This window comes from Neopelma chrysocephalum, unplaced genomic scaffold (genome assembly GCF_003984885.1).
Source record: "Neopelma chrysocephalum unplaced genomic scaffold, ASM398488v2 Primary Assembly neopelma1_23b, whole genome shotgun sequence".
NCBI lineage: Eukaryota > Metazoa > Chordata > Aves > Passeriformes > Pipridae > Neopelma > Neopelma chrysocephalum.
The window spans coordinates 16009315-16032361 of NW_020897692.1; the positions used below are offsets into that span (position 1 = coordinate 16009315).

At 37.4% G+C, this 23047-nt stretch overlaps 1 protein-coding gene across 1 annotated transcript in view; it reads left to right on the forward strand.

The window, feature by feature from the left end:
* EYS (eyes shut homolog) overlaps nt 1-23047 on the forward strand; it is an 868863-nt gene that overhangs the window by 394177 nt on the left and 451639 nt on the right. The window contains exons 23-24 of the mRNA XM_027698171.1: nt 11652-11911; nt 21295-21391. Of these exons, the coding sequence (XP_027553972.1) occupies nt 11652-11911; nt 21295-21391 (357 nt within the window). The remainder of the gene's footprint in view (nt 1-11651; nt 11912-21294; nt 21392-23047) is intronic.

A 23047-nucleotide genomic window follows, 5' to 3' on the forward strand; every position in this document is an offset into this window, starting at 1 on the left:
TTGTGTATTTACTGTCAGATTGCTGGGTAAAGTCTTGAGTTACCTTGTACTGTTATGCTGATTGTTGTTCCAGTGAGGGATGAAGGACATATAGGCAAGAAATGCAACTCTCGATGTCAGGGACAAGAGATGGCAAGATAAAAAGGAATGTGTGTCCTTTTTCCTTTGCATTTTGTCAGGACCAAAAGGAAGTTTAAAGGGGGATGCTACTCGAAAAAACAGCTTCACATGCCAAAATTCATAAACATTCTATATGGGGGTCTGCAGTAATTCAAGAAATTAATGGTGCTGCTCAGAAAATTGTTTTACACACTAAACACAAATGTAGACTTATCTTTCTTACTCTTCACTCTATGTTGTGTGTTAACTTGCTAAGCTGCGTTCCAAAATTTTCACATGACTCTGATAGCCTTTCCATATAACTTTGGCAGTTTGGGAGACAGTATTCTTAAATATTTTATAATTTGTTTTAAAAATCTTGAACATGGTAAGTAGTTTTTCCTAGTACCCTAGATAATAACCAAAACAGGAAAGCAAAATCAAAAAAATACTCCCAAAATATGGGAGTAACTTTTTTTGTATTTTTAAATGAATTTCTGCTGCATCTAAAATAGGAATTTCAGTACACAAGACTGATGGCAAAAAACTTTAACAATTGTTTTCTATGTGGTCATGGTCTATGAAAAAGACTGTTGATACTAAACCATATTGTATTTTCTGGTTTCAAGCTATATGGCCTGAGTGATCCTGCCATAGGACAGCGATAATGCTCAGTTATACTTACTTTATTGTCTTCCTTAATTAAAAGTATTCCAAATATTCAGTATTTAGGCTTTTAAAGCACAAATTTCTTCTAATAAGACAGTTTTACTGGTGATTTTTAATTATTCAAATGTTTACCAGTTGAAACAGAAAACAGTGTAATTTCATCTGGCTTCATAGATTGGATAATGTGCTGTGTTATCCTTCTTGAGAAAAATAAGAAAATAGCTTGATCTGAAAAGGAATGGAGTGTGTACCTCATCTCTGTGGCTCAGAAGTGTGAAAGTTGCGTGTGGCCTGACATAAGATGTACCTTGTATTCTGATTCAGGAAAAAGAAAAACAGGTGTTTTAAAAAAATTGGAAGTTGAGAGTTGAAATACCCTTCGTAGGATGTAAAATTCTGTTTCCTAAAACAGAAATGTGTGCATTGCAGCTGAAGCAGAGCTTGAAATAAAAGCTGAAATACAGCTTGCTGTCTCATTGAGCTGAATGTTACCTTGTGTTTGTGTGAACTCATTGCTTCAAAGAGAGGATTAAGGAAGGAATACATGGAAAACAAACAAATGTAACTTTTTCTATCTGATGCTCTAAATTTTTTTTTTATTGATGTGTCATGTTCCTGAATACACAGAATATTAGGAATAAATTTTAGTTACTGTTACCAAAGGGAAGAATATGAGCAGAGGATTATGGAAGGAAAGTATACAGAATAAAGAAAATACACCCTAAAAATGAGGAAAAGGAACAATTAATAAAAGGCTGAAGTAATTAAACTGGAAGGGAATGAAAACTACAAAAGCCCCCTGAAGTTTTTCTGTTTGCATCACACATGCAACAAGCACACCTAGACACTATTATAGTAGCAGAAACATTATCTTTTCTTTCTCTTTCCAGCATTGTACCTCCCAAATAATTTTTCTCTAGTTTGGGATCAATATTCACTTACATTTTCAGCTTTAAGAACAAACCAAGAAGGTTCACCATATTATATTTGCAGATTTTATTTATTTGTGTGGTATTTCATGTTTTCTATGTAAAAGGGTTAATCCTGATTTCTCATTCAGAAATATATTATTAATCATCATACTCCTACATGTATTTTGCATTCCATGATACAAACTTCTCAGACACTTAAAATTATTAGACACACAATAAAGAGTTCATCTGTGCATGCCTGTCATTACCTGGTACCATTCCCCAAGTACTTTATCTATGTCTTCTTAGCCACTGTTTTGGATTGACTTGAAGACTGGGGGTGGTCTATATACTTCCCATAAGCCAGCATCTACATCTCAGTTAAATTAAAAAATGGTAGGTGTATGTATGACAAAGGTAATAATTTTGTTTTTCCTAATTTCAGCTCCCCATCATTATTCTAACAGCCAATAAAAGCAGGTGGACTTTCATAATTTAATTTATAAATTGATGTCCACCTATTGATTTACTCTGTGATGCACAAATTGCTCTTTGTTCACTTACTGATTAATCCTTTGGAAAAAGATGAGAGGGGAAGAGGAGATATTTCTTCCTGTGTGTCCACTTTCTTGCCATACACAGTTTGGAAACTTACTTATCATTTGATCATGGCAGAAATGAGCATATTGAGGAACCAAAACCACTGGATAATGAATCAACTTCTTAGCTATTTCTTCCTTTGTTTAATCTTTTTATGCCCTGAACTTCATAACTGAAATTGTTGCCTAAAATTTGGCTCTTAAAGAAACCTCTAAGAATCAATTTGTGAGGTTATGGAGGCAGACATTCTTTTACTACAGGGTGTTGGATGCGCTGGGAATCAGTTTGCCAAAGTGCATACCAAGGTATCTTAGTTAAAGCTTGTATGTTCGCATTACATGATTATTCATTTTTGTTTCTCACAATCCTGTTACATATTCATGGTATTTCCCAGCACTAATTAGCATATATATATATATCTATCTCCTTAAAAGGTCTCTGAGGGGCTTTACCAAGGATCTCTGGTGGTCATTTCTATTCAGAGCCCTCAAAGTTCTAAATGACCATTTTATGAACTCTTCTAGGACAATGCAACTGGTTATACAACAATTCCTTGTTGCTTGCTTGGCTCCTTCTGTAACTACGAGTTCATTTCTTTATTATTTATTTACTTTGCTTGGTTGGTTTCTCTAAATTGCTTGGCTTGGCTATACAGTAATTTTCTATGGTATATTTTGTTGCAAGCACTACTAGTTCTGTTACATCTCTAAACCCTGATATCAAAATCAAACCAAGCTGTTGTTTATTTCACTGCTAATGAAACTTCCTGTTGACAGATCGACAGTCCAAGGAACTGAACTTCCTTGTTGGCTAACCAAAGCTGCGGTAGTTTAATAGCTCTTTCTTACTCCAAATTGAGCAGATGAGAGGATAGTTCAGTCTCTGTGTTCAGATTGCAACTCAATTTACAAAAAATTGGTGATGACTCTTGTAGTAATTATAATAATGCGGGATGATATTGTAATCCTAAAATTGTTTAGGTTGGAAATGACCTATAAGTCCATCAAACCACAGAATCACAGAATATGCTGAGTTGGAAGGGACCCACAAGAATCATACAAGTCCAACCTTTAGCCCTGCACGGGACCATTCCCAAGAATCACACCATGAGCAAGAGAGTATTCTCCAAACATATCTTGAACTCTGTCAGGCTTGATGCTTTGACCACTTCCCTGGGGAGGCCTGTTCCAGTGCCCAGCCACTCTCTGGATGAAGAACTTAAACCTTCATTGACACAATTTTAGGCCATTCCCTCGGGTCACCAGAGAGAAGAAACCAGTGCCTGCCCCTCCTCTTCCTCTCACAAGGAAGTTGTAGAATGCAATGAGATCTCCCCTCAGACTCTTCTTCTCCAGGCTGAACAGACCAAGTGACATCAGCCACTCATCATACAGCTTCCCCTCAAGGCCCTTCACTATCTTCATTGCCCTCCTTTGGACACTCTCTAACAACTGAATATCTTTCCTATATTGTGCCCAAAACTGAACACAGTATTCAAGGTGAGGCCACATCATTGCAGAGCAGAGCGGGACAATCCCCTCCCTTGACCGGCTGGCAATGCTTTGCCTGATGCCCCCCAGCTGTGTGCTGGACATTTTGTCCAGGAGGATCCTATGAGAGACAGTATCAAGAGCTTTACTGAAATCCAAAAAGATTACATCAACTGGCTTCCCTTGATCAAGTAGAGGTTACCTTGTTATTAAAAGAAATCAGGTTTGATAAGCAGGACTTTCCTCTCCTGAAGCCGTGCTGTTTCAGGTGTTTTTCAATACTTCCAGAATAATCTTCTCCATAACTTTACCAGGCAGTGAGACTGACAGGCCTGTAGTTTCTGACGTCCTTCATCTTGCCCTTCTTGAAAATCAACAACGTTCACCAGCTGCCAGTCATTTAGAACCTCACCACAATGAACTGTAGTAATGAAGGATGTCCTAGTATTCCTCAAAAGCAAAGCTGAAAGGCTTATACCTGCCCTCCTGACACGCCATCGTTGACGGACTTTATCTACAATACAGTGAAATATATATATTTGGGTTAATTAAGATTTTAATTTTAACTTAAGAGTTCTAGCTTAATAACTTAGGAGTTTCTCGGGCAACAAGACATGCCATTCTTAGAAAAACATTATGGTCCCCTTCAATGGGATACTGCAGTACTTTCACAGTGCCCAGAATTCCACAAAACAGTCAAGCAGACCTTGGGGACTGGTTATACACCTGCACTGAACTGTATGATTCATTTCAGGAACTTGAAGTAGAGAGCACCGGTGTGGAAAAGATTTTCCTGTTATTCATGTTAACCAAAAGTTTTCTGGCATACCTAGAAAAGGGTAATGAGTAAGCAAGTTTATAACACAGCATTTTTATTTCAGAAGTTAATTGTTCCTGCCTTCTTAACTACAGCAATAAAAGAAATAGGAATTTTAGTCTTTGCCATTATCCTTTATGACTTTGCCTCAATAATTTAAAAATTCTACCCCATTTTTATTGTTCATAAAGATTATTATATGTGTCCCAATTAAAGAGCATGAAAAAAAAGCAGAATAAAAACTAACATTACTTTTGTGATGCAGAACAGATTTAGCAACTAGTTTCATCCTCAGTCTTGGGCACTTCCCTATCACTGCCCACTTCTCTCATTCTGTAGCCTGGCTGTGGCCACCAGACCTCCCAACAGAAAGGGCTATTGTTTGACAGCAGGCACAGAACAGAGGTGTCACCCCTTCCAAGAGGGGCTATTCCAAGACCTGAAGCTGGAGCAGGGAGTGCATCTGTCACTGGACCTCAGCACAGGGGTTAAACCAGTGACACACAGCTCAGGGTGAGCTGTCGGATCAGGACGCAGCTGGGGGCCTTATACAAGCAATGGCAAAAATCATAGAATCACAGAATCATAGAATGGTTTGCGTTGGAAGGGATCATTAAAAAAATCACCTAATCCAACCCACCTGCCATGGGTTGCTCAACACCCTGTTCAACCTGACTTTGGAACACTTCCAGGAATGGGGCATCCACAACTTCTCAGCCCAACCTGTTCCAGAGTCTTACCGCCCTCATTATAAAAAATGTTTTTCTTATATCCTGAATCTACACTCTCAGTTTAAAACTGTTCCTTGTCCTGTCACTACAGACCCTGCTAAAAAGTCTCTCCATCTTTTGTGTAAGCTCCCTTTAATTATGGAAAAGCCCATTTAAGTCTCTTCAGAGCCTTCTCTTCTCTAGGCCGAACAACTCCACTCTCTCAGCCTACGGGCATTTTTGTGACCATCCTCTGAATTTGCTCTGACAGGTCCATGTCTATCTTATGCTGGGGACCCCAGAGCTGAGTGGAGTACTCTAGGAAGAGTCTCACAAGAGCACTGTAGAGGGGCAAAATCACCTCCCTCGATCTTGATACTTTTTAGGTAGCCCAGGATACAGTTGGCATTCTGGGTTCCAAGCCCACATTTCTGGCTCATGTCCAATTTTCTATACACCAGTATGTCCAAGTTCTTTTCCATAGGGCTTCCCTCAATCCATTCATCATCCAGTTTATATTGATGCTGATGATTGTGCTGACCCAGGAGTAAGACCATGTAGATTACCTTGTTGAATTTCGTGAGGTTCTTGTGGATCCACTTCTCTAGCATGTCGAGGTCCCTCTGCACGGTACCCTTTCCCTTCAGTAAATCAATTGAACCACTCAGCTTGGAATCATCTGCACATTTGTTGAGTTCTCACTTGATCCCACTGTCTACATCACTAAAGAAGATACTGAATAGTATTCATCCCCATATAGACCCCTGAGTGACACCACTTGTTACAGATCTGTATTTGGGCATTGAGCCCTTGAGACTAAATCTTTGGACACAACCATCCAGCCAGTTCCTTATTTATCTAAGAGTCTAGTCATCAAGCCTTTGTCTTTCTAATTTAGAGGCAAGACTATTGTGTGGAACTGTGGAACTTACAGAAGTCAAGGAAGATGATATTTGTAGCTCTTAGCTTGTTCACTGATGCAGTCACTCCACTGTAGAGGGCCACGGGGTTAGTCAGGCATGATTTGCCCTTCGTAAAGCCATGTTGTCTGTGTCTAATTGCCTTTCTGTCTTCCATATGTTTTGAAATACTTTGCAAGAGGATCTGTTCTATGGTCTTCCTCGCAGAGAGGTGAGGCTAACTGGTCAGTAACTCCCAGAGTTGTTCTTTCTACTCTTTCTTAAAATCTGCATGACTCTTTCCTTTTTCCAATCAATGGGGACTTTGCCTGTCTGCTGTCATCTTTCAGCTGTCATAGAGACTGGCTAAAAAGCTACATTAGCCAATTCCCTCAGGCATTCCACTGAGTCCCATGGACTTAGGTATGTTCATGTTCCTCGGGTGATTTCAAACCTGACCTTCTCCTACGACTGGAAGGATTTCATTTCCCCAGACCCTGACATGAGATTCAGAGATGCATGAAGAGAGAAAACATTGAAAATTGAGGCAAAAAAATTTGTTGAATACCTCAATCTTCTCTGCATAGGTTGTCACCAGTTCTCCTGTCTTATTTATTTCAGAGGTATATTTTCTTTACTCTTACTTTTTTAGCCAGCATACATGTAAAATCCTTCTTATTATTCTTTCCATCTCTTGCCAAATTCAGCCTCAAATATGCCTTAGCTTTCCTAATCTCACCCCTACATATCCAGACAGGATCCTATATTATTCCCAGGATAAATGTCCCTTGTTCATTGCCTGTGCATTTGCTTCTTACATTTTGGTTTACCGAGGGGGTACTTACTACGCTGGTCTCCTGCCTTCTTTGCCTGATTTCTTACATGGGGAAATCAAGAGCTCCTGCACTCTAAAACAAATGTCCTTAAAGAGCTGCCAGCTTTGTTTTAGATCCCTTATCCCCGAAGGTAATCTCCTAGGGGATCCTCATCTGCTACTGGGTCTAAAGTCTAATCTAATCTGCCAATCAGATGAAAATTTCCTCTCCTAAAATTCAAGGTCCTGACTACTCATCAGGTGGCCCATATCCCTCAAATTTGTTAATTCCATCAGGGCATAAGCACTTGATTGCATAAGCATGATTGCATAAGCATTGCAGCCCAGGCTGCCACCAATAATGACCTCTCTAATTAGTTAATCTGTGTCATATTTGATTGGCTGCAAATGGAGACCTCTAGGAATAAAGTAGGAAAGGAATATTTGTAGTGATAGTGAAGGGATGCTTAGAGGAATTCAGGGGAGAGGAGGAGAGACATAGGTGAAAATATAAGGAGTCCATCCAGGAGTGACATATGACATCAGAGATCTAATAGCATCAGATGTAAACTCATAATTGCTTTTGCATGTAGAGTCTGGCAGAATATGTTTGTGAAACAAAAAACGCATTAAGGTTTCCAGGTATAAAAGAAAAAAAATATACTTTTAGGAGGAAAGAAGAGAGAGAAAAATGAGTGTTTGAAGCCTTTGTGGGAACTGGAAGTGTATGTCCTTAGAGCTTTGTGGTGTGTGTTTGTGCTCTAAATTCCTGTCTGTGTATATATTGAAAGCAAGCTCTCATTTCACTACTTCAAATGGTCCAATAGCCTGTAGCTTACAAGGAATAAACTTGTCACTGAGCGCTGTAGTTTCTCAGGCTGTTAGTTGATTTGATTGAATGAACTAGACAACATAAATCCTTACTGTAAGATGGACCGTTGTTCCATGTATTGTATGTTCAACAGGCTGACCTAAAAGTCACTGAATGTCTTACTGTGTCTCATCAAGAGCCTGTGAAACAAGGAGGTGGGTGAATGATGTGCATGCTGTACCTGAGGATTCAGTTTAGGATTCCTCTTTCTTTGACTGAACCACTAAGGAAAAAGCAGTTCTACTGCATTTTAAATATTACAATTTTTTCTGCAAAAACACCTATATGTTATCCTAAAATTTTTTTTTGAAATACAGACAACTAAAAAGACTGGTTTCTTCTATTTTTCTGATGTAAGATGTCTGAAAGCAAAAAGTATGCCTCCTTCTGAAATTTGTTCTGCTCTGGTGTATTCATCTGCATTACTGCTTTTGTCAAGCCTTGGCATTTTTCCAGAGCTTCTAGCTGAGCTCGGTTGGAATAAGCCCACCAATATGATTTTCTAATTGATAGACAGCCACTTAAAAGGTGGAGGCAGACTCTTCTCAGGGGTATCCAGTGACAGGACAAGATATAATGGATAAAAGCTAAAATACATGAAATATTTTAAGATAAGATAGTGCTCCCTTTTAATGTGAGGGTGGTCAGGTAGTGAAACAGGTGTGCCCAGAGTGGTTGTGGAGTCTCCATCCTTGGAGATACTCAAAATGAGACTGGACTGAGACATGAGAAAACTCTAGTTGAACCTTTTTTGAGCAGGGGGGTCTAGATGAACCTCAGAAATTTTTATCCAAAATCAATAATTCAGGATATCTTAAGATTATTTCCTCTTATTTAATTCCTTAAAACTTTTAAGGTAGAATATACAGCAGCTGATATCTATATATTTCACTAGAATGTGAGAAGTAAAAAGAGAGTTTTAAAGAAGGTAAGAACCAAATAATTTAATATTTAACTCATCATATAGAGATAGAAGAACTTTAATATTGGTTTTTTGGATGCCGTTCATGATTATAGCTTGCAATTTTCAACTTTGACTCTAATGTTTAAACAGGTATTAATATACAGAACCATGAATATAATTTATAGTCTATTTTCATTACCCTCTCCTTTGGTTCGTAACTGTACAGAAAGCTCTTAAATTTATGGGGAGCTGTATGGAAAGTTAACAGATAGTACTTACGGAAGCTGATCTATATGTATTAAAGAAGTTCTACACATTTCACAGTTAAAGTGCTATATGTGACTTATATTGTTAAAATGAATAGTTTACAGAAAAGAGCCATGCATGATTTGGTTTTGTAAAATCAATGGGAATATTTGGATTTGGTTATTGAAAAAAAATGTTTATGTTGGTAAAACAACACAAAGAAATTCAGCATTGACTATCTTATCTTTATATGGTCTCTTAAAACCATATATTGCCTTTTTTTTTCTTTTTCCCCTGAGAATCCTACAAATCATCTTGATTTTTCTAACACAGTGAAAAAAAAAATAGTCATTTTGAAAAAGACTTTTTGGGTTTTTGCCTTTTGATCAGCTAGTTTCCAAGAGTACTAGCCATAGTAGCTTAATTAATAATCTGCCTTTCATAATCATAACACCTCCTCACCTTATTTAAATAACAGTTCTCATTAAGACAAGATTTTGTTTCTGTTCTTAAAACTGAGCCTCAGGATAGACACTTTTATGTATTTTTTCACTTTTAATGATGTCACCAGCAACTTTTCTGATAGTACAGAAACGAGTACAAAAGCTCTGCGATTGTGTTCTTTGCATTAATATTGACTGTTGCATCTCAGTTGGCAGGTGGCATGAAGCCAGGATAGGACTGGCTAGTTGTGTGGTGTAAATAACTGCTGTGTTTCAGCAATCTAATGTTTCCTGTGGCCATACAGAATAGTTTTGATAACTCAAAGGCAGTTATGAAACTCATTAGAAAGAAAGGAATGAAACACATTTAATGTGTGCTTCTCTGTACCTCAGTTATGTCTCTAGTATCGGACCAGTTAAGAACTGAACCATGTTCTCCTAATATGAAGTGAAAGTATCTCCAAGTTAAAAATGGAGCATAGACACTTTGTAGTAGTTCATTGATAGTAATTTATTCAGAACTTTATAAATGAAGTCAAGAAAAAAATGAGCTGCCATAAAACAAACAACATCTATGTTCTGATCTGTTGGGACAGAGTGTTCTACTATGCCCAGTGTCAGACATTTGGAGATACTTAATTTGTAAGAGGCTCATACTTTTATGTGTTGACTATTTAGGAGAAAATTAAACAAAGTGCTGAGTTCTGGGTGCAGTATTAGTGGGCGTTGCCTCTAGATACTAGATTGATTCTGTCATGTATAACAAAAGCAGGTATGGTACTTGTGTACAAGCATAGAGTAACAAAGGATATTTATTTGTAACCATATTTCCAAAAGTATGTTTTGAATGTTATAACTGATAAATGAGTCCTAAAATGTGATTTTTGTCAGAGTTATTTTAAGATTGCCTGAATTCCTTTTGATAGCTCTCTTCCCATGAGAAACGTACAGTAACATGATTTTTGAATCCTTATTGATAAAATACTCAGGTCTTTCAAATGATAAAGTTGCTTCATTGTATCCTTTTCATTTCATGAGACATGGAAATTATACCTCAAAAATCAATAACATAGAACATTAAAAATTCCAAAGAAAACACTGTAATACAGTGTTTTAAAGGGCGAAATTTGCCTTTTGTTTGGCAAGCAATACCCGTGCCTTACAGAACAGAATTACATTACTGATTCTCCATTAAATGACCTGTTTATTATTTAAGAACAATTCCTTTTGTCAAATTAGAACTATGAAGATATATTTGAATGTTTTAATGCCTGAAATCAATATTGATCAAAGTAGATAAAAGCTGGTATAGTTCATCTTTCATATTGTCTCTTGTCCTGAAAACGAGTTGCAAATATATGTTGATTTAATTTTTATCTTCAGTGAAACTAACAGGAATATATAACTTTTGAAGTACAATGAGCCTTCTTCTGTTGTAGCAAATTAAGAAATTTTGCTCTGCAAACTTTGAAATTATTAGCAAATTATTATATTTGATTTTATAGAATGTTATCATGTTCACGTTGTGAATAAAAATAGATATTTATCTAATTCATGAAGATAGCTCCTTCGCAAGCAGATGTAATTTAGATTTCGGTCCAGTTTTTCTCTTCTGTTTTATCACTAACAGATCTTCACAAGAGAATACCAAAAAGAGAAAGAACACGATGAAAATAGGATACTTCATGGTGCTTTTGACCTCCTACCCTCTTTCTTAGAGTGTACTGAATATGCTGCCTGGTGCATTTCATCCCAAACACTGAAGTACCTACTAGTTTCACACGTATGAAAAGATGTCCTTCTAATCGTCAAGCTTAAGGAAATTTACATTTCATGTTTGATAATTTGTGCTGTTGCTCCAGCTTAAAGAAGATCCAGAGATGATTCTGTCAGTATCCGCTAAACCAGATGATTCTCTGAGTCATACTGTGACCTAGAATAAGTCTTTTTGCTTTTGCTCGAAGAAATGGTGGGAGAAGAAGCTGAATATAACTTTTATTCATAGTGCAATCTGATACAATTGCCAGGAAAAGAAAAGCTATGAAAAGATGAAAAATATAATTGATTTTGTTTCTAGTTTTGTTTCTTTTTTAAATAGAAATAGTTGAAACCAATTGGGCCAAGTTATTGATTTTCATTCAGCCACCACGTCAACACTTTTTTTTTTCCCCCATCCAGATGCACATGTACAGCAGGGTGGACAGGACCAGACTGCAGTGAAGATATAAATGAATGTGAATCTGAACCATGCTTGAATGGAGCCACCTGTTATGAGTCTGTGAAGCCGGGGCAGTTTGTATGCATTTGTCCTCCATTTTATACTGGCGATTTCTGCCACCAGCGCTTCAGTCCCTGTGAGCTGCCTTACAATCCATGTATCAACAATTCAACCTGTTTGGCACAAGTGGATGGAAATCCAATGTGCATTTGCAAAACAGGTAAGGACTGGTATAGTTAATCTCTTCCATTGTCTGTTATGCTGCAGAAAAGTTGCAAATATGTGTTGAATTTATCGCTATCTTCAGTTTAAGTAGCAAAGTATACTTTTCAAAGAACGTAAACCCACCAAGAATTACATCAGGTCTATCAGTTGTGTTAAAAGACTGGTAAGATAGCTGTCAGTTTGCCTACTATTAATTTCTCATATTACAATCCTTATTAAATCTATGGTGGTTTAGGTTCAGGACTCAGAATTACTATTTCTGAGTCAATTGTTACAACGGCATAGAGATAGACATACATCTGGCCAGCAGAGCTGACAAACTAAATTGACAAGACAGATAGGCAAAAGTAGACAAAATATATGCAAATTGTTAAAAGTACGAAAATTGGAGCAAGTTGGAAATGGTTTCTTTTCCTGCTGAGCTGTCAGGAAGGCCTGGCACATCAGGAAAGTAATCTTTCTTTGCCTAATGAATACAGCAGATTGCTCTCTGTGTGCATAACAAGCAAAATCACAACAGTTGCTGACAGCTTTCCTTGGCCATTGCTTAAAAGACACAATCTCTCCATCGACATGCAAGAACTGCTAAGATAGAACGGAGCAACAGTTTAACTGTGCAGAACATCATTGTGATTCTGCGTAGGAATTGTGGAGCACATTAACTAGTGAAAATTTAGAAAACTTAAGTAAGGGGAGTACAATTTAGAATTTAGGACAGATTTTGAAGTCGTCATTGTCATGCCTACAGAGGTATGGGTGTCTTAGGCACTGAGGATACCATATACATTAATTGCAGTGTTACATGTCATTTACTGAGCTACAAAGATATGGACATAATACATAGGAATCAGGAGTATGTAATACCTTGGGGGTTTTTACTATTAAGGTAAAGGCTACCACAAGCTGCTGAGTTAAAAAAAGAAGTCACTGGGGAGGTATACAAGTTGCTAATTGAAGCAGCTTTAAGAAAAGTTGCTTTTTAAAAACAGCTTTTGGCACAATGTATTGATTTTTGAAACCTTTTTCAGAAATGATCTGTAGAGAGACATGTAGTTCAAGGGTTTTTTTAACATTCTTTAGAAAAGTCGTGTTTTCCAAATATTTTTTTGCAGTTGCGGAAGAATCAAAAAAGCTTGCCATCAGAATTCTTGGAGGGCTTTGATGGAATCTTCAAGAATCTTGAAACTTACAGCTAGGAATATTCAGGGAAGTAGCAGGGAAATTATGTGAATCAGTAACATTCATTGCTAACAAATCTTGGAAAGTGGAAAATTCAGCATTGAAAAGGGATTAAAGGCATAATTCACAAAGTGAGTTAATCATTCATGCTAGGAAAAATGCAACCATTTATTCAGGACTCTTATCAAAAAAAGAGAGATAGTAAAATAAAGAATTTTAATTGAAGGGAGTTTGACAAAATCTAATTCTTCAGTTGTCTTCTTTTCTATTGTTAATCTATATTTGTCTGCCACGTGCCTCCCTTTTTCTCCTGATAAATTTGTTAGGATTATAGATCTGATACAAAGGGCAATCACATTGACATAGCTAGATTACTCCAAGACACCTGGTTTAGTAGCAAATGGTACGTGGATTAAACCATTTGCCAGTAGTTACCAGTCCAGTCATTAGAAAGTATGAATCTGGCTTGGCAGGATTCACAAAATGTAGCCACACTTACCAGATTCTAATGATCATCTATAGAATGCCATATCTGAGATGGGTACAAGAGGATCATAAGTCATACTATTGACAGTGGTACCTATTTAGAAGGAAAAGATATTATCTCCTGATTAAAGGGAGCTGGGCTAGGTCAGAGAAGACAAAGCTGATAGAATATAAATTGGGCAGAATCATAGAATCAGCTGGGTTGGAAAGGAGCTCTGAGATCATCAAATCCAACCCTTGATGCAACAGCACTTTGGTTACCAGACCATGGCACTAAGTGCCACATCCAGTCTCATCTTAAAAACCTCCATGGACAGAGAATCCACCACTTCCCTGGGCAGCTCATTCCAATACCTGATTACCTGCTTTGTAAAGAATTTCTTCCTCATATCTAACCTAAACCTCCCCTGGCACAGCTTAAGACCATGCCCTCTTGTCTTACTGATAGCTGCCTGGGAGAAGAGACTGATGCCCACCTGGCTACAACCTCCTTTCAGGGAGTTGTAGAGAATGATGAAGTCTCCCCTGAGCCTCCTCTTCTCCAGGCTGAACAACCCCAGCTCCCTCAGCCTCTCCTCATAGGACTTGTGTTCACGTCCCTTCATCAGCCTTGTTACTCCTCTCTGGACCTGCTCCAACACCTCAATATCCTTCCTGAACTGAGGGGCCCAGAACTGGACACAATACTCAAGGTGTGACCTCACCAGCACTGAGTACGGGGGAAGAATCACTTGCCTGGATGTCTTGGCCACACTGCTCCTGATACAGGCCAGGATGTCTTCTTGGCCACCTGGGCACATTATTGGCTCAGATTCATCTGCCTGTCAATCCAAACTCCCAGGTCTCTTTCTGCCTGGATGCTCTCCAGCCACTCTGTGCCCAGCCTGTAACACTGCATGGGGTTGTTGCAGCCAAAGTGCAGGACCTGGCACTTGGCCTTGTTGAACCTCATCGCGTTGGAATCAGCCAAAAAAAGAGTATGAAAGATGTTAGCCTAGGACAGAATTACCACAGAAAATTGGTAGGAAGATAACAAAGTCATCATTAGGTCTAGTATAAAGTAAAAGTCTGCATCTTTGTTCTTGTATGTATGTTAGGGAACTACAGTTTTCTGGTTTTGCTCTAAAGTCTTCTAGAATTCGATAAACAGCATTAATGTAAAACTTCCACTTGAGCTATGTGCCCTAGATATAGAGGGTTTCTTCCTGCAAGGAGATAGATGATAACATTTGTGTAACAAACTGGGATCTCATATCGTAGATTCTGGAACAGCGTTAGACCATAACTTTAAGTTAAAATGTCCACACGAGCAAGTTAAACAGTTTAAAACATTATGATCTCTACAATTGTACGGTGTTATATTGATGGTTGCAAGAATGTTGTAGGGGAGGCCATTATTGCAAAAGTTTAAGAATCACTGCAATAGAGTAAGTTTCTGAAGATGTGTACAGAAAACATCTCTTCTTATGTACTTTGCCAGAAATAGATAAGCAAGGGTTTGATCAAGGCAATTGGAAACACATAGGGTTTTGAGCTGTTATGAATATAACTAGCACTGTACATACTAAATGCAAACAACACAGAGAAGAAATGGAAAACTTGGGGCAAATAGTGGAATTTTATTGCTTAATTTATCAACATACTTTTCTGTTCTTAAGGAATTCCACTCTTGGAATTAAACTTAATAATAGAAATGGAAATTTAGTGTAACAGAAGAGCAAGGTAGGAAATGTGAGCAAAACTATAGAATTTAAATAATGAAATATTTGTAGTTGAGCCTGGGCAACGGGCAACTATTCATAAATTCTCCAAAAAGTCTACATGCAAAAAATCCAAATATATATATATATATATATAAGTGAACTAGACTGTAAGTAGAGTATGGGCATTAGCCCATACTGTTCTAGATAATGTCAAGAACAAAAGTGTCAGTTTTGTAAAGACAACACAAAGGAAAGACAGGGCAGTTTGGTAAAAATCATTCAGCATTCTGAGAACAATCCTGTTTCAAACCAAAAAAAATACTGAAAAAGATATATTCAGAATGAGGAAAAACTATAAGAGGACATACAACTACACAGTGCAAGATCAGCTCTCTGGCTAGGACTGTTGAAAAACAAGCTTAATTAATGATGAAGTGGGACATAAAAGGTAACAATTTTCACAAAGTGTGAAACCTGGGGAATTACAAGCACATAAATATTATAGAGAATAACAGGATAAAGAAATAATTTGCAACCATAAACTATGGGCCAGAAAATATCTAGTGTTTTCTAATAAGAGAGTTTTATAACAGTGATTTATTCTTCTATGAGAATTGAGTAGATATATCTAGGAGCTAAAGCAAGGCAAGATTAGTAGCAACAGCAGATATAGTTGTTGCTGACACAAAAACAGGAAGTGAAAGGCAAGGTTGTTTAAATAAGACAGTTCTTGGAATTTCTCTTTCTTAAAAGGTAGAAATGAATCTCTCACTAAAATTACATGGAGATCTTCCTTCATTAGTCCGAGTAATATGGATAGGATAAACTCATTATGTTTATGCAGCCTCCTTATTACAATGGAAGCAATTTTCTGCTTACCTGTTAGGTTGTGATAGAAAAATTATCAGGAAACACTATGCATTATACGTTGCATACATATAGAGAGTGTGTTCATATCAAAGATTTATGTACTCTTTTCAAAAATATGGATTATTTGATCAGCTTCTGTGTTAACTCAGTAACATTTTAATGAGTTATGATAATCAGATGGGAAATTAGATCAATTAAATACTGTATGTACTTTTGAAACAAATACATTAGAAATACCTGGATTAATTTGACCAGATATAGATGTCCACAGTATTACATTAAGATGCTGTCGTTTTCTGAGGTTATGCATTTCACTCAAAAGCAGACGTACAGAGTCAAATGGCTAATGCTATAGAAATATTTATGTCACTCTGCCGACTATTTAGGCAGCGTAGGACAATTCTATCAGATGGTAGACAGGCTGAATTTTTTACCAGTTATCTGTTGCTGGATTATTATTGCTGTAGGGATTTTTTTTAATCTACATAGTTCTGAGAAGCACAGTTTTAGAGAGATGTAAAAAGAAGAGAGAGCAGCAACTTATGTCATTACAGCACATAAGTACTCAAAAGCTTTGTCATCTTATTTGTGCTCATTGCAGCTTTAAAGATATAAGGCTGAAAGTTGAGAACTTGAAAAAACCTCGTTTATGTAAAAGGAATTGCAGGGGTCTCAAGGGTACAACCACCAGTTTTAGGGTGTAGGGAAATTATGTGTCTTGTTCCAGGAAAATTTGTTAAAGATATCTAGGAAAAGCACTGTATTATGTCTAAGAAGAAACAATAGCTACAGTTTGTACTGGCATTAGCCATCTTATTTTTTCTTTATCTTCCAAGTAGTCCTTCTAATACTCTCTTGATGCTTCAGGGTAATTTCTGAAGTCCTTGTTCTTAAACAGTTCTTTCCAGGACTTTTTAACCTCTTATCAGACTACTGTCAATAACTCTGTCCCATGACAGCTTGGTTTTTTATATCCTTTGTTCTAGCATGCTAGTGACTATTTTTATTTGGTCTATAGCATGTTAGAGTTAGAAGTTTGAACTGAGGCAAAATATCTTTCAGTCCATGTCTGAAAAAAGGCTAAGTGAAAATCATCATAATGCACAAACTTTATAATACCAAGCAGAAATAATAAGTGGATGCTAAAGAACAGAAATTATACAAATTGCAGATTACCATTGTCAGATTCCTGATTCTTTCGGTGCCAGTTTCTTTTTCAGACATACACATACATAATTCACAGATGCAAACAGCCTTTTTACAGAGCCTAATATTTTACACACTTTTGATTTTGATATATGTACCTGCCTTTGTTATGCTGAATAACCTAAGTACCTGAACTAATGATTAGGGGGCAGCTGTGACATCTCTGCTTCTTGCAAACATTGGTTCATATATGGTTCATGGTAAGGAGACAAATATAAATATAGTCCTTTATACTGCATCGATGAATAAAATAGTAGAGGACTTACGGTGAAAGAATCCTTTTAGGGTCCTGTTAGTCCCCCATGTCACCTGCAGAGGTCAATTCTGTAGTATTTCTCTGCAATGGAAAAAAGAGATAAAAATGATCATAAGTATGACAGTAGATATTTAGCTTCTATACTCTGCATATTCTTTCACTTTGCAGCTCTCAAAAATCTCATAGACAGAGTTAAGACATGCAGGATTCATTTCCTATATTTCAGAAAAACAGAAGGAATGTCCCATCTTAAGTAACAGCATTTAAGACATTTCTAGACCTCATATAATTAAAGTCACTTTTGTGACAATGAGAAATATAGAGAAATAAATGTAGATTTTCTAACACAAACTACTGTAATGATTTTCAATTGTTTTTCATCTCTGTTAATTTCTGACAATCTGGAAAATGTTCTCTGTTACTATAAAAAGTGTTAACATTTCTGAGATGCATTTCACTTCCTCAAAAATGGCTATACATTTTCAATAAAATAATAAGTGTTTCAAACTAAGTACTGTATCCCTTTGATTTAAAAAAAAAATATAGATACTAGTAAGGCCGTGAGATTCTGTTTACATCTTCAGTTTTTCTAATGTGATCGGAAAAATACAGCAAAATATGTTTAACAAATAAAAACCACTTTACAGCAGCAAGCCTGTTACCAGGATTGTTACCAAATAAGTGATATTTTCTTTTAAAAGGGAGTCTATGCAGCAGTGGGCAAAGATGTGGGAAAATTCTTGTAACTTGAGTACAATAGTGTTTTGATCTTGTGTCTTTTGCCAGCTATTACTTCCTTATTTGTCTGTATCAGAGACTAATATGTACTAGCAGATGTTTCAGTTTTGAGAACAAGGACTGCGTGTTAGAGCAAAGAATGATAAGAGAAGTACATTATGACTTGACCACATATTTGAGATACTCTTTAGTAGAAAAGATTCACCAGATGACCCAGAACCATGTCCACATAAGTCCATGGAAATAATTAGCATGTATTCAGGAAGTGTAATAAATATGTAATAGAAATGTGATGAATATGTATTAGTTTCAGGAATATAACCTGCTCTGTTTGGTTATGGGGTGTGCAAGCTTTGTGGAGTATCTCTGAGTTATTCATAGTATTACATTGGTTTCCTTTCTCTTTAAATGTACTAATTTCAGTGAAGCTGCATTTCCCCTACCCATTGGCATAGCCTTATACTCTGTAATGAAGCTTAGTTTCAAAAATATCAAACATTACAAATAAATGAGAAATCACAGATGCTGACGTTGACTACAAATGGTCTTGTGGATCCTGGTCTCTCACTATGGCCTCCAATTTCTTAATTAAGCCAGAGTTAGAGAAACATGTTACCATCTTTTCTGCTCTTATCCAGTGGCACTTGAGTGGCACATATCAATAGAACAGCTACTGATTATTTTGTGTGTGTCAGTGACCAGGTCTAGTACTGAACTTGGTCTCTGGAGTGCTAGTTTACAGTTCTTTTATTTTTTCCTTAAACTACAGGCAGATATAGATGAAGGTTCAAATCGCAGCATTAAGATGCATATTACACATGCTACAGATAAGAAAAATGTTTGTATTGTTTACTCTGATTCAGACCCATTTGCAAATAATAAACTAAAACATTCAAAATACAACAAGGTTGCCTGTGCTGAGGGAGCTACTTCAAAGCAGTACACTGGGACAGATAATTTTTTCCTTATTATGGCAATTCTTTTACCGTTGGGTGTTTGTGTTTTGGGGGTTTTTTTGTCAAATATCATACAATTAGTAAATAAATGAGGGTATCCTTTCATTTCCTGAAGCATGACATTTCTGAAAAAAAGAATAACATCATAGCAGTATAAGTGACTGTAATTGAAGGGTTAGTTTGAGATACATTCCAGGCTTTATTTTTTCACCTTTGTAACAGACACTGCTCTGAAACCTTCAGCAAATATTAAGAGCTCATTTCAGTCAGGTCTAGCCCAGAAAGCTGTTAAACAGAAATAATTTTGCTAAGAATAAAATACCAACTACTTTGATGTGGGCTCACATTTAGAACATACGTGCCAGCAGAGATTTCTTTCTACAGTTTTCCCTACAACTCTGACCAAGACATTTGTTTTTTCCAGTAATGGTTTTCTCCAGATAAAAATATGCCATACTATTCTAACTGTTGTCGTTCATGATCTCCCCACTTTCATTAAGTACTTTGAAAACTAAAAATACATTATATAGCAATAAAAGCAATTCTTATCCTTATTTGGGTATCTAAAAATGTGTAGGGAACAATTTTTGCTTGTTGTTTTAACAAAACATCCAATAAAATCTTCATCATGTTTATAGTAATATATACTGAATTTCAATGGCTGTTTTTATAGTTGTTTTAATTTAATTTTTTAATCTAAGTGATGTTCAAAAATGCTTGTTGAACACCATAAATGTACTTTAGTCAACATGCAATCAGCAGTCGTGTATTCTCATTACAATGCAAATAGTTTACTCATTATAGTGGTTTCATTATTACCTCAATTGAAAACATATATATTTAATTTGTGCAAAATTCAACTAAGTAGCTATAGTTTAGCCACTGTATGCATAGAATTTTAACACAACCATGTATTTAGCAGAACATTTATTTAGGTGGAAGTTTTAAGATGTAGTATGCTAAGAGCAGAAATAGTGTTCATGTATCACTGAAAGATGACTTATTTCTTTTTAGTGTATATTCTGGAACATTTACACAGGTAGATGTAATGTATTATGCAAGTAATGTACTGTGCAGATAAGATCTTAATCACATTTTTTCTTCATTTAAATATTAAAACCACTTAATTTTTTTTTCTCAGCTACTGACTGCTTTGAATAAATGTGGTCTCTCTAACTTCCACTATGCTGTGTAATATATTAATTACTGAATTAGCTTTTAGTTTCTGATTTTGTTCTGCACTCCCCAAGAAAGCCTTTTCAGTCTTTTAAAATGGGTTACATTTCCCCAGTATATTTAAACAGATACTCCTACCAAATCTGTTCTCTCTGGTTCATTAAAGTATCCTAGGACTTCATACACTGTCTGGAAATTATTTGAAGCTAAGGACAAAAATAATTGGAGAAAATTCTTTTAGGATTGTTTCCTTCCGCTTGTTGCCCTGATTTTAGAGTCAGCGAGCAGTGACTGCTCCACGAGCAAAGGTAAGCCAGGAATCCTTGGCTGCCAGGGCAGGGACCTTGCTCTCTGACAGTATATGAATATGGCAAGCAGGGCAGGCCCAATGGCTGTATCTAGGATCAGCACAGTATGCCAGAGCACCAGTCAAAGCTACAGGGAATGGAATAGATCCAAGATCAAGCCAAGAAGCTACTCTGAAGACCAAAGTCAGCATTCAAATAAGCAGCTACATGGCTAGGCATGCACATGGCTGCAACACAGGTCAGTCAGACACCCAGGGCAAAAAGCCTCAGCTTGAATGCTCCAAAAAGAAGAGGCAGTCATTGCTGATGGTTCCCTCAGCTCTTTCTTGAATGGCTTCAAGTGCAGCTTGAATGGCTTCAAGTGCAGGTTTCTCAGGCCTGCCACTTTAATTGTCTAAGTTGTTCCTAGACTCAGACAGGCAAACCTCCAAGAGAAGCTGTGACCCTTATATTTAGATCGTGTAGTAGAGTTCATTCATTCAATGTAATCTATGTTTCAGGATTTGAAGGTACTTACTGTGAAGTTAACAGTGATGAGTGCATCTCCCATCCGTGCCAAAATGAAGGTCTCTGCGTGGATGGGATCAACCACTACAGGTGAGGATAATTATTTGAATGACAGATATACAGTATGATAGATGGATGTTCATCATCTAGCTATTGGTGTGGTGCTTTACCTGTCTAATGTCTGTTGACCTTCAATGTGTTTGATAGCTACATTACAGTCTAAATCTTCTTGTGATCAAAAAGTCATACATGTACACCATACATGTGAACCCAAGAATCTATTGTAGGGCTAATTAAGATCTTAAGATTCTAATAAAATCCAGCAAACAGTTGTTGTTAGTCCTGTTAAAATAATGCAAATAATCTGAGTTGAAATTAATAGAAAATCTTTATGAACAATTTAGTTGTAGTTGTTATGTAAGAAATCTTGCAATTATGTTGCTCTTGTATCATTTGTTATGATTACTCTCACGATGTCTGGATCTTGTGATCAGTGATTTTGGTCTTCCTCAAGAAGAATTGGCAGTATTACCACAAGTCGGTGGCATCGATTTTTACAGTAGGGGTTTTCTCATCTTGTCTCAGGTCTGCTTGGAGCCTTTTCTGTATATTTTCTTATCACAATTTACTTCCTCTGCACTGTTTACCAGTTTCCCCAGCTCACATAGAATCATAGGATGGTTTGGGTTTGAAGAGGCCTTAAAGATCAGCTAGTTCCAAACACCCTGCCACTGGAAGGGACACCTTTCACTAGATCAGGTTGCTCAGAGCTCCACCTAGCCTGGCCTTGAACACTGCCAGGGATGGGACATCCAACACTTTTCTGGGCAACATGTTCCAGTGCCTCATCACCCTCACAGCAAAGAACTTCCTCCTAATATCTAATCTAAATGTACTCTCTTTTAGTTTGAATCCATTCCCCCTTGACCTATCTACTACATACCCTTGTAAAAAGTCCCTCTCCTTCTTTCTTGTAAGTTCTTTTCAGGTACTGGAAAACCACAATTAGGTCACCCCTAAGCCTTCTCTTTTCCAGGCTGAACAACCACAATTCTCAGAGATTCCTCATAGGAGAGGTGCTCCATCCTTCTAACCATTCTTGGTGGCCCCCTCTGGACTTACTCCAACAGGCTGATGTCCTTTCTGTGCTGGGGACCCCAGAGTTGGATGCAGCACTCTACACGGGGTCTCACCAGACTGGAGTAGAAGGGCAGAATCACCTCCCTTGACCTGCTGGCCCTTTGATGTAGCCCAGGATACAATCGGCTTTCTGGGCTGCAAGCACATATTGCCAGCTCATGTCCAGTCTCTCATGCTCCAGGACCCCCAGGTCCTTGTCAGCAGGGCTGCTCTTGATCTCTGTTCATCCCCCAGCCTATATTGATACCAGGGGTTGCCCCAAGCCAGGTGCAGCACCTTGCACTTGGTCTTACTAAACTTCACAAGATTCCCATGAGCCCACTTCTGGAGGATGGCATCGCATCCTTCAAATGTGGGACACAAAAGGCTATTATTTGTAACACCATGATCATCCCAGTGTCTTGCACTCTCACCATAGGTGCTATTTGCAGACCTGAAGCTATAGCACAGGAGGCATCAGTTACTTGGCTCCAGGGCAGGTGTCAAAACAAGTAAAAACCAGCTCAGGCCAAGGCAAGTTCTACATAAGCCCTTGCACAGTGCATTTAGCACAAAGCCTGTGGCCTTCAGCTCATAATGACAAAAGTCTTATTTACTGGTCTGCAG